At 47.8% G+C, this 12,344-nt stretch overlaps 1 protein-coding gene across 1 annotated transcript in view; it reads right to left on the reverse strand.

Moving 5' to 3' along the window:
- ZC3H3 (zinc finger CCCH-type containing 3) overlaps positions 1–12,344 on the reverse strand; it is a 127,341-nt gene that overhangs the window by 17,138 nt on the left and 97,859 nt on the right. The window contains exons 8-9 of the mRNA XM_058830034.1: positions 11,228–11,297; positions 6,354–6,485 (exon numbers count right to left, since the gene is read on the reverse strand). Of these exons, the coding sequence (XP_058686017.1) occupies positions 6,354–6,485; positions 11,228–11,297 (202 nt within the window). The remainder of the gene's footprint in view (positions 1–6,353; positions 6,486–11,227; positions 11,298–12,344) is intronic.

Here is a 12,344-nt window from a genome sequence, read left to right on the forward strand (position 1 = left end):
TCTGTCCCTGCCTGCAGGGAGGGCTCTGAGCAGGGCCCAGGCTCTGCTCCGGGGGGTCCAGCAATGGCACAAGAGGGACAGGCAGGAAGTGACCCCAGGAAGTTCCACCTGGACATGAGGCAGAACTTGGGCAGTGACCAAGCCCTGAAGAGAGACCAGAGAGGGTGTGGAGTCTCCCTCCCTGGAGATATTCCAGAATCCTCTGGACACAATCCTGTGCTGGGTGCTCTGGGATGACCCTGCTGGAACAGGGAGCTTGGACCAGATGCCCCATTGTGGTCCCTTCCAACCTGACCCATTCTGTGATCCTGGGAATCACCCACTGCTCACAGAATGTGGGGATTTTCTGACAGAGAACAGATCAGATCAAAGGGAGATTCCAGACAGGAAGCAAAGACCCAGTCTGTTGGGTTTTGGGTTCATCTCTACAGAAGTTCAGGTTAAAATCAGGAACTCTCTGCCTCATCTCCACATTCCCACTTTAGAGCTGTGATTCTGTGGCTGCTCTTCTCCCAAATTTCCCAGTTTTCACATTTTGTACCCCACCTCCTTCTACAAAGATATTAAAGTGTAAGAAAGAGAAAATCTCAGCCTGGGATTTATCTTTGCATTGTTATCAACAATCCCAGGCTATTAAGCAGTTCCAGTTCATCCTGATAAGCCCCATCTTTAATGTAAGGATCAGAATTCTGTTGGAGATGCCACAGTTAAATTAAAGGAGCAATAAGAACCCTCATTATCCCATTACAAACACTGGAAACCCACAAGATTTCCACAGAGATACATGGAGAGGATTGGCCATGGAAGAATCCTGATCAGTTTTAAACCTCTTCTGAGGGCTACAAAGTGCTTCCAATGGGAAGATCCCATTGCCACAACTGGGATTTATCATTTATTATCAGCAGCATTCGTTGCCCAGAGGCCATGGACGAGGATTCAATATTCCCAGAAAAAAAACTGGGATGAACCTGGAGAGATTTCAGCCAGCTCAAATCCATCCTGGACACTATTGGTGACCTTTAAAACAGCCCCATTACCAATCCTACACATTCTTTATTGTAAATAAAACTTTCACTTACTCATCAGTTTTGTGACTGAAGACTTCTGCTACACATTTTGGGGGAAAAAAAATCCCAAATCAAGCTCCCAGAAAACATCTGTCAACCAGAGCAAAAATTAAGGATAAATGAAATGAAGTTGCTTTTGTAGTTGATTTTCATACAGCTGCAGTGGACTATAAAAGAGCTATCAAAAGGCAGAGCTCTCCATCAGCTATTTCCAAATTATTACAGAATCAGGGAATTGTTTAGGTTGGAAAATCTCATTCCCCCAGCACTGACAAGGCCACCACCAAGTCAAGTCCACAAGTGCCACATCCACAAGGCTGTTAAATCCCTCCAGGAATGAGTAGTCCACAACTTGCCAGCTCACCCTGTGCCAGGGCTGGACAACCTTTTGTTCAAGAGTTCCTCAAGGAAAAAACAAGTTGGTTGGGAGTCAACCTGGGATCAAAGGAGGGGAAAAAAAGACCCAGAGACACGAAGATCTGATGGCCATGAGGAAAGAAAAATGCTGGTTGAACCAGAAAAACCAGCTGAGATCAGAAAGCAGGAACAGTTCTGAACTTCACCTTTACATGATAAAAGATTAAGGAAAACAAGGATCCCAGGCTGCTGCTCTCCATCGTTGGGTAATTAAAAGAAAACCCCACAGACATTTAATATTTTCTGTTGTAACACAGCTCATGTGGCTTTTTCTAAAGAAATGTGTTAAATTGAATGCATCAGACACACAAAATACGCTTCTGGTGGGAAACTACTGAACTTCCACCAGAAAAGGAAAAAATAACCAACCAAACACACAAAAAACCACACGAGAATGAGGTTTCAGCTGTGAAAAAATCCCCACGTTTGGATTTTCTACAGCAAAATCAAGCAGCTGCCACAGCAAAAAAAAACAAAAACCAAGCTCCACCTGGGGGAAGAAAATGATTCTTCCCAAGGAAGCTGCACTTCCTCAGGCAGTGCTGCCCCTGTCCCGTATTTTTTACATGGATAAGGCAGAAATTAGAGCTTTGGTGAAAGCTGTTGGTCCAATAAAAAGATAGATTTTAGGAGTAAGTTTAGCTGGGATGAGCAGTCCCAGCACAGCTCAACCCTCCTGGCATGGCAGGTCCCCATGTCAAGCTTTACCATCACAAGGCTGGTTGTGCCAGTCGGGATTCCAGAGGGATGGGAGCAGATTCTCCTCTTATCCATGATTTATTCCAGTACATCTCCCCATGCCTTTCCAGGGAAGCCTCGTTGTTTAATCTCACTGTGTCTTACTGTTTAACAGCTCCCACGAGGGAACAATTTACCCACAGGCTCCAAGGCAGCCGATGGAAACAATCCGGAGAGAGGGATTTAATGCGGTTCCGGCACTAATGGGCACAGAGCGAGGAAGATTATTTAATACAAAACAATTTTACAGATGCAGCAATGGAATTGTTGAGTGGTTTGAGTTGGAAGGGACCTTAATGATCTCATTCCAAACCCCTGACATGGGCAGGGACACCTTCCACTATTCCAGGTTTCTCCAAGCCTTGTCTGACCTGGCCTTGGACACTTCCAGGGATGGGGCAGCCACAGCTTCTCTGGGCAACCTGTGCCAGGGCCTCATCACCCTCACAGGAAGGAATTTCTTCCCAATATCCCATCTAAATCTACCCTCCCTCATCTTTTGTGCCAGGAAAGCAACTCCCAAGGCAGGTGCTCCTTGGGATCATCTATGGACGAGCTTCCAGCTCCAGGCTCTCAGCCACACAGAGATCCCAGCCCATGATTTGCCACCAAATTTGGTTTGGGTTGGAAAGGTCCTTAACGCCCACCCTGTTCCAACCCCCTGCCATATGCAGGGACACTTTCCACTATCCCTGGTTGCTCCAAACCCCATCCAACCTGGCCTTGAAGACTTCCAGGGATGGGGCATCCACAGTGTCTCCATCCAATGTCTCCTCCTGCTTGTCCCTCGCTCTGGGGTCATGTCACCACAGACACTTCACCCACGGGTGCTGCCTCATCCCTCACACCCACCAGCCTCATCCTAGCCTCTCCTAGAGAATTCCTCCTCCAAGGAATTCCTCCTCCAAGCCCCTGCACAAGGCCCCATATGGGAGGAGAAATGTGGAACCACAGAGGAGCTCTGACCGTAGAGCAGCTCATGAAAACATCTCCAGAAAACCCTGGGAAGAACCTGCAAGAGGCCCCATTTCTCTCTCTTTTCCCACTTCCCTCCTGGGACTTCCTCCAGTGCAGGTGGCCAGCCCAGAGGGACCTCCCAGCACGACCAGGTCAGGGTGCCAGGGAAGGGCAGGGAGCTCCAGGAAAATTGGGACAGAGATCCCCAAGGTGGGAATCACTCCGTGGCTTTAAGGGACACATATGACGCTGTGTTTAGGGATGATCCATTTAGGAAGCATAAATGGTGGAGGAACTTCCCAGCCCATTACCAAGGAACCTGTAGGAATGCTGGAAATCAAGCTCCTAGCTCTGCCACCAGCTCCCTTCTGGAAACAGAATTCTGGAATCATTTAGGTTGGAAAAGCTCTCCGAAATCATCAGGTCCAACTTTTGACCAATTAATTAATATTGGGAATAACATTCCCTTTATGAAGGATGTGATCATGGTCCTGCACAGGAGCTGTCCCATGTCCCCAGGGGTGGATTTTCAGATTCCTGAAAAAAGGACATGGGAATGCAAAATTAAAACTTTCTCACTTAATTCTAAATTCCTGGTGAAGCCAGAGCGGGTCAGTCCTGGCACCATTTGTATGAAGAGCAACTGGAATTACAGCCCAGGAATGGGACAAAGGTGGATCAACTTGTCCTGAGAATCCTTCAACACATCCTGGGAAGTACTTAAGAGACAACACTGCCAATGACATGTCATAAATTATGCATAATAATGGACATTTCTGATGGAGGTCTGCTAAAAATCAGGAATTGTGTTTGTCTGGGAGAGCACAAAGAGGAAAACACGACTGGGAGAAGAGGCCAGTGTGCCAAACATCAGCATAAAACAACCTAAATTTCTAATTCCGGACCATCCCTGTCGGACTATATCCACCCAGGATTCTCCACCGGAGTCTCACACCTTTGCACCGTGCTTTGTGCTCCAAACCAACATTGCCCGGACAGGGAAAGGCAGAATGAGGGAAGATTTACTCCCATCTTAAATAATTCACAAGAAAAGGGACTGCGCATCTTTAACAAGCCATCGTTTTATGAAGCAAGGTTAACATTTTTCCTTGATTCAGTGGAATATTATAAACTCTCTGGGGTCCATTTGAGGACTTTCTACTTGGAGCAAAGGCACGGACTCAGCACTTTTTATATTATTTAGAGAATAAAATTAACCCTTAATGGCCCAAGCTGGAATTTCTCCTCCCCAGTTAAATATGGCCTGCTCAGCAATTTCTCCCCATATATAATTACAGGCTGCTATCCATCATCTGGAGGAGAATGCTTTCCCGACATTCCGAAAGTGACGCCGTAAGCACTTTTCCTAATAGAATAAATATTCTAAATATCTCTTTTATATTTTCATTTAAATTGGAATATTTTAAAAATAATTGTCGGGACCCTGCCTGCGTGGTTGGCGCTGCGCTGGAGGGAGGTGGCAGGATGCCTGTGTTTTCCTTCTGAGGGAATGTTTATCCTGCATCAAGTCCCCCTCCATGCACTGCCACAAAAAGTAATTAGGCCCGGAGTAATTTATTAGAGCTTCACCTCCGCTGATGCTGATGTCCTGCTTTCCTTAAAACTCTCACTTTTGGCTTTTGTCCCTGGTTTTTGCCTGATTTTTGCTCTTTGGTGGTTGCTCCTCAGGAAAGGATGGGGAAAACACCAGACGAGGTTTAGTGGGACTTGACATTGCTGGGTTCAAAGCTGGGCTCAGTGATCTCAGAGGTCTTTTCCAGCTGAAATGACCCTAGGATTTCATCTGACGTTGTGTTTGGATTCTGGGACAGGCTGGTGGCCACGCTGCTGGGATCTGAGCACTATGGCTTCTCTTGATGGGTTCTACCTCTGCAAATGAGCGCTACCAGGATGGAGAAAAGGAAAAGAGCACTCTGGGGCACCCACAACTCTTCTGGACAACCTGTGCCAGGGAATCATCACCTTCACAGGGAAGAACTTCTTCCCAATATCCCATCTCTCCCTGTCCTCTGGCAGTGGGAAGCCATTCCCCCTTGTCCTGGCACTCCAGATCCTTGCCCAAAGTCCCTCTCCAGCTCTCCTGGAGCCCTTTTAGCCCCTCAGAAATGGTTCTAAGGTCTCCTCAGAGCCTACCCTTTTCCAGGCTGGACATTCCCAGCACTCCCAGCCTGGCTCCAGAGCAGAGGGGCTCCAGCCCTTGGAGCATCTCCGTGGCCTCCTCTGGACTCACTCCAGGAGTTCCACATCCTTCTTCTGTTGGACCCAGAGCTGAAGGCAGCTCTGCAGGTGGGGTCTCACCTGAGTGGGGCAGAGGAGCAGAATTCTCCCCTTTCCTGTTGGTCACAATTGTCCAAGGATGAGCAGAAATCCCATAAAATTACCTATAACCCATTTGGAAAATGGCAAAGAGGAGTCAGGACAGTCACTTGGATTCCCAAGAGAACACCAACCACGACACAGAAAGGTGAAATCCTGTGTGTTCCAAACTCCTTTGGAACAGCAAATGGCAGCTGGCTCCAAGTCCTGCTCCAAGAAAGCTGTTCCCATGATTTCTACGCTACATCGGATACCAAAAGCTCATGGATGAGGTTGCAGCTCTCTCCAGGGTGCACCTGAAGTCCATGTAGGATTTCATTGCACATATCCAAACCATCCCCAGGACCTGGAGGTGGTTCCATGGATCCCTCAGGCACAGCAGATGCTGAGCTGGCTGAGCAAGGCTGGTCCTGCTCCTAAAACTAAGCCACAGGATTTAAGGCTCAAGTTTTAACCCATCAGAGCCAGTGTGGAAAATAAACATTAATGCCTATGGGTTTTCTAGGTAAAACGGGGAATCCTAAATATTTTCCTACATTTTTCATCTGTTTCAGTAAGGGGTTTTCAGGGCAGGTGCTTCCAGCTCAGACACTGATAACACAAACACCCCATGGAGGCTCTTAGCAGGGAAGCACCAACACGCTGATGAGCCGAAGCCTTTCATTTCTTTCCCTTTTTTCCCAACCAAACCACTTTGCCAAAACCCTTTGGAAAAGCACAGGACTTTTGTTCATCACATCCAGGTGCTGAGCAGCTTCCAGCTCTTCCCTGTGGTGCCGTAGCTGGTGCAGGACGCTGCTCGTGGCTTTGGCTTCAGCCAAAAAAATTCCTCTTTACCTTTTCTCCCATGGGACAATATCCTTTGAGGAAATCCTGGCACACTTCCGCCTTCCTGGACACGTAGACGTGGCTGTAGGGGCAATTGCTGTTGCTGCAGATCCCTTTCAAGTAGTAGGAACACACCGGCATCTGCAAGAGGAGGAGAAATCCGTCAGCATTCCCTAAACCCGTGACTCAAAATCACTGCAACCCCCAGACCTGAAATAAAAACGTGACAAGTGTAAAATAAATAGGAATATTTTGCCAGCCACTGATCCCAGAGGTGTTTTTAGCTCTTACATTGGTTTCCTGCAAGGCAGCTCCCTGGTATTACGTATTCCCGGTGTTTGGATACGCAGGGAGCGAAGGCAGTCCCCTCAGCATCCTTCAGGATGCTGGAGAGAAGGTGAAAAGCTGGGAACTGCCACCAGGAAGACAATTCCCTCTGGAAGGGATGGGGAAATGTCACAAATTCTGGGAACACCTTTCACAAGGGATGATGCAGTGATGGAGATGGGAAGAGTGGTGCAGGGATCACGCCCAGCCCAGCTACACCATCCCACAGGGAATTCTGGCCATCACAAAGGCCAAAACAGCATCCTGGGATCTTCCCATTTTGCTCTTGGTGGACACAGAGTTGGCAGGAGGGGGGTTTGATAAAGGCTCCAAAAGGTGGTTCCTAGAAAGGGAGAAAAAAGCACCTCCGTGAGGATTTTGTGGGGGCTGCATCATTCCAAGGCATTATCCTGGAATTCCCCAGGGCTGTGATGCCTGTCCCTGTGCACTGGGGACAGGAAGGGAGTGAAAGGAGGGAATGAAAGGAGGAGGAGAGCCCAGGCTCCTGCCATGAGCACTGGAGGAGGAGAGCAGCAGGATACACAGAGCTGATCTCGCGCTCCCGCGCTCCTGAGCTTCCGCAGCGCGACAGCCGACGGGGAAAACCGACGGAGCAAGGATTCTCCTCATCGTCCTCAAAGCACAAACTTCACCTTCTGCCAGCTGTTATCATTAAAAACAAATTACCAGCCTGCTGCCATATTTCAGCATCCTTAACTCACCGGCTACCGCCGGCAGCTTCCCGCTTCCCGCCCCGATCAGGCAGCTGCCACCGGGAACATGCGCTTCCTGAAGGTCCGGCTCCTCCTGCTCCTACATCCCGAATTTCCTCACTGCTCGTGGCGGTATTGATCCCCCCCATTCACCAGTAGCATCCTTGTCCCACCAGCTCAAGCGCCCCCAAGTAAAATTTACAATCCTGCAGTAACCACCAGCCGGGGCTATCCGGAAAAATCCCTTATCCCTGAAGGGCACATTAAGGGTTGAACTAAATTGCCTCACTTGAGACCGAGAGGAAAGAAAACAAAGGGTGCTTTAAAAGAGGAGAGTTTATTTTTAATTGTCTTTTAACTGCAGACATTAACATAAAGGACAGGGCTCTGGGGCGATCTTTGGCAGTGCTGGTGGTGTGACCGTAAACGATTCCCTTAATGTAGTTTTTGATATAGAGCCCAAATTAGCTCTAATAAAAAGGGATAATAAAGGCAGCTCTCCGACAAAAATAAACTCCTCCTCGCTGTCAAGCCCGAGCCATTATCAAGAGGAAGCAGCGCTCTCATTTCAATTAACCTTGTTTGCACCCCAGCACGTCCACACAAATAACAATAACATTAATTCAAGGCACTGGGGCGCTGCGGCCGCCTTCGACAGCTTTGACTCTCTACAAGCTCTGGAGGCAGCAGCTAAATGAACCCGAAACTCCACGTGAGCCTCCAAATTGCTCACAACTGAGTTTTGAAGCTCTATTAGGGAGAAAAATGCTGATTCTTTCCGAGTTCCTCAAGGGGAAAAGCTGTTGGAACAGCAGCGGGCGGCTTCTCGAGTCCCGGCCTCTCGCAACCTTCACTTCCTTCAGATTTCCCGGTTTCTCTCCATTGCTGGGATGTGTCAGTGACTCTGATCCACTGTGGAAAAATTCCCTGTGTGTCACTTCAGTGGGTGCTTCTCACCAAAAGCTCTGCCTGAGTCTCCTGTGGAGCAAAATTCTTTAAACTATGAGGCCCTGGCACAGGTTGCCCAGAGAAGCTGTGGCTGCCCCACCCCTGGAAGTGCCCAAGGCCAGCATGGACGGGGCTTGGACCAACCTGGGATAGTGAAAGGTGTCCCTGCCCATGGCAGAACAAGAAGAGCTTTCCCTCTTTCCCAGGCTCTTTTTTCCACCTCCAGAGGGTGATGGAAACCACTGGAGTTTGGATCTGCAAAGCTCTGTGACAATCTGGAGCCATCCTCCATCCTGGAGATCATTCCCTGCTTGGAGCAAGGGGTTTGCTGCTCTAGGATGGGGGAAAGCTCCCTGCTGCTGTGACAGCTGAATCCATGCAGCTTTCCATAGAAAACAGTGACTTTTTTTCCCATAGAAAATAGTGATTATTCCCATTTTTCGGTGGGGAAACTGAGGCAGGAGAGTGCACGAAGGCTGAGAAATGGTTTCGTCCTGAAACCAAGAGCCAAGCCCTGCGAGCCTTTGATCCTTCACCTCCTGGACTGGATATCCCATCCCAGTAAAACCCCACTGAGGTGAGACACACAGCAACCTGAATTTTCTCGGATGAGGAGGTTTTGGGGTGTCCCTCTCCAATGACCACAAACTGAAATCAGGAATCCCCAAACCACCACATCACCCCACACAGAAAAAAAACAAACATGAATCGCATTAAAACCTCAATTCAAACAGCCGAAAACCAACCATGCACAACCCTTCACCTGAGGAAAAGGTGGGATTTGCTCCAAAAACTCCACCAGCAGGAGGAAAACTGCTTCCTTCCTCTGCTGAGTGCCTTCACCTGCTTTTCCCAGCACTGATAAATGAGGGAAACGCCACCTTTGCCAAGAATCACCCGAGTTAACGGGGAGCTCCGGGACTTGGAAAGGGAAGTTGCCTCTCCTACTGGGAAGCAGCATTCCCATGGCAATAAATCACCCTGGAACAAGTTTGAACTCCATGGAAGAGGTTGTTTCTCTTCCAGCCCTCGCTGATGACAAGGTGGCAAACAGGGAGACCTTTGAACCACCCTCAGGGTGGTTAATCCTGTGAAAAATAACTCCCCTTCCCAACGGAGCATGGCAGGAAAAATGCGCTCCAAAAGCTTTTCAGAGCTGGCACTGCCTGCTTTGATTTTGGTTTGTTAATTAATGATTTATCTTGAGTTTAGGTGATGCTTCATTAGCTCAGGATAATGGTGAGATGGGCGGAGGTTACTGCATCCCATGGGATCCCATCCCAGGGATTCTATCCCCAAAATGCTATTGGCAAACAGTTCCTCAACATGGTCACTCCTTTTTAATTCAGTTTTATTACCACAATACCACTGTTATTCTTCTCAAACTGGTGAGGTGCTGCTAAAAGTTGAGTTTTACATCATTCTCCGTTTATTCACCCAAAACAGAGCCCAGAAGCCAAATCTGGAGGTCCTCCTTGAGGGATCATGTGTTCCTGGAGGGGAAACTGAGGCTACATCTCCACCAGGAATTTAAACATGACAAGGAATATTCCTGGGTAGAGAGACCACAAATTCATCCACATCCAACCATCACATTCTTTGGTGAATAAACCACCAACTGCAACAGCCCCCTGGGCATGTCCAATTCCCAAGTTTCATCTGGGTTTCTTGCCCTGGGACCAAAAAAGACTTCACCACCTTCTGAAATTCCATTTAATTTGGAGTTTATGGTTCTGTGGATGAATTTCAATCCTTCGCCTCAGAGATGCAGGCAGAGGGTTGCACATCGTTTACTTGGATGACAAAAAGTAGATGGCCTCACTAATTACAATAATTTTGGATAAACCAACAGCCAATCCCACTTCAAAGCTTCCTTCGTTCCTGGCTTCTTTATTTCTGAAGTCTGACGCTGTTACAGAATGAAAAAACAAAACCCCAAGCCGTCTTTTTTTCCATCTATCAATCCTCATCCCCGTTCCTGCTCTGACACGCCACGAGCCAGGGAATGCAGCTGTCCCCGTCCCTGTTTTATGCACTCGTGATTAAGTGACTCTGAAGAGAAATCCATGTAAAAAACATCTGGTGCTCCATGTCGCATTCAGGGCGACTTCCCGGATAACTTACGAGCTCCCCATGGACAAGGAATGTGCCTCAGGCACCTCAGCTTCCATGCTGGAGTCTCCAAAGCTATATCCAAGTGGAGATCCCAGCCACTAAACACAGGCTGAGGTGCTAAATCATCAGTGATAAACCCAAAATAAAAGCCCTGGATTATTTTTCCACCTTGTGTAATAAAACCAAAGAGCCCCGAATACATCCAGAAGGTGGAAAGCAATGAACTCCAAAGTTGTTTCGCCGGAGTTTCAAGCTGATTTTGCTGCTTGGCATTTTAGAATTGATTGTTATTAATTTATACCTCAAAATTATGTTTGTTAAAACATCTTCTGACCCCAGCATAGAGGGATTTCCAGGGAAATGTGATCTTATGAATGTAGGGAAGGATTAGACTCAATTAAATGGACTTGATGATCTGGGAGGGTTTTTTTAGACAAGTCTTTTCTAGACCCCAGCCACAGGATGGTGAGGCCCTGGAACAGGATGCCCAGATGAGCTATGGATGTCCCATGCTGGAAAAATTGAAGGCCAGGTTGGGTGGGGCTTGGAGCAGCCTGGGATAGTGGAAGGTGTCCCTGACCATGGCAGAGGGGTTGGAATGAGATGACCCTAAAGATCCCATCCATCCCAAACCATTCCATGGTTATGCCACGATTCAGGAGCCTGAACAGCTCAGCAGAGAAACCCCAAACTCAGTAGGAAACATTCAGTGAGGAAGAAACTTCCCACAACCACCCCTTTGCACACAGAGCCGCATTCCCCTTGGGAAGCCACACAGACCTTGTCCTTGGACACCTTGTGGGAAAATGGACAGGTCCCATCCGTCTTCTTGCACGTGCCACGGAGAAACCTGGAGACAAAGCAGATGGAGAGGGTTGGACACGAGGTGGGTCACAAGATGCATGGTTTTATACAAAACCACACAATTTCTGCCCAGCTCATCCATAAAACCATAAACCCATTTCACACCCCTTGTTGGAAGAGCAGCTGATGATTCCTGATAGATTTTATTCTTCCATCACATTTGGCTGCTCGTTAGTAGGTAGAGCAAGGCTTGTATCCCAAAATTCAGACATGATGCTCCCAGAAGGAGAAAGATCCTTCTTAGGGCCCTGATTACTCCAAGTTGCCAAGAAAAGTTGTGGATTCCCCATCCCTAGAAGTGTCCAAGGTCAGGCTGGAGAAGGCTTGGAGCAACCTGAGATAATGGAAGATGTCCCTGCCCATGGCAGGGGAGAAGACTGAATGACCTTGAAGGTCTTTTCCAGTCCAAACCATTCCAGGGTTCTGTGATCCCATTCTATGAGATGCTGGATGAAGCGCCAGGTGGGAATGGCCAACGACCATGAGGAGCAAAGACAGGCCCAGAACAGGAACCAAGATGCCAAAGCACACAAGTATGTCAAGACTTTTCCTAGGATTGACCATTGTGAGAGATTAGCAAAATTAAAAAATTGTAAGGGAAAGCTAAAGAATGGGATTGGAGATAAAGGAACCAGGATAAGGAGACACACAGCTGGGAGAAATCAGTGTTCTCCTCCAATGATGCATGGAAATGAGACAGGATAGAGACTCAAAAGACTTCAAGGAGCACAATTCCTAAAGTAGGCAAGGAGTTGTGGGATTTGTTATGGCAGAATGAGTGAGAAGGAGTAAAATCAGTTAAAAAAACAATAAATCACCTTCCCCTCCTGTATCGTCCCCCATCGAGCTTTGAGCAACTTCCAAGTGATTCCAGCACAGCAGCAATTTTATGGAGAAATTAGTCCAGGAGCTCATCAGAGGAGTTGGCTTTTCTGCACTTTTTAAATGACTCATAATAGAGTTTAATCAACTCTTGGGCAGGTCTAATGAGCTGTCAACATGGATCAGTTCTCCTGGAATAAATCACCAAATC

This window comes from Poecile atricapillus, chromosome 2 (assembly GCF_030490865.1).
Source record: "Poecile atricapillus isolate bPoeAtr1 chromosome 2, bPoeAtr1.hap1, whole genome shotgun sequence".
In the NCBI taxonomy this organism is placed as follows: Eukaryota; Metazoa; Chordata; class Aves; order Passeriformes; family Paridae; genus Poecile; species Poecile atricapillus.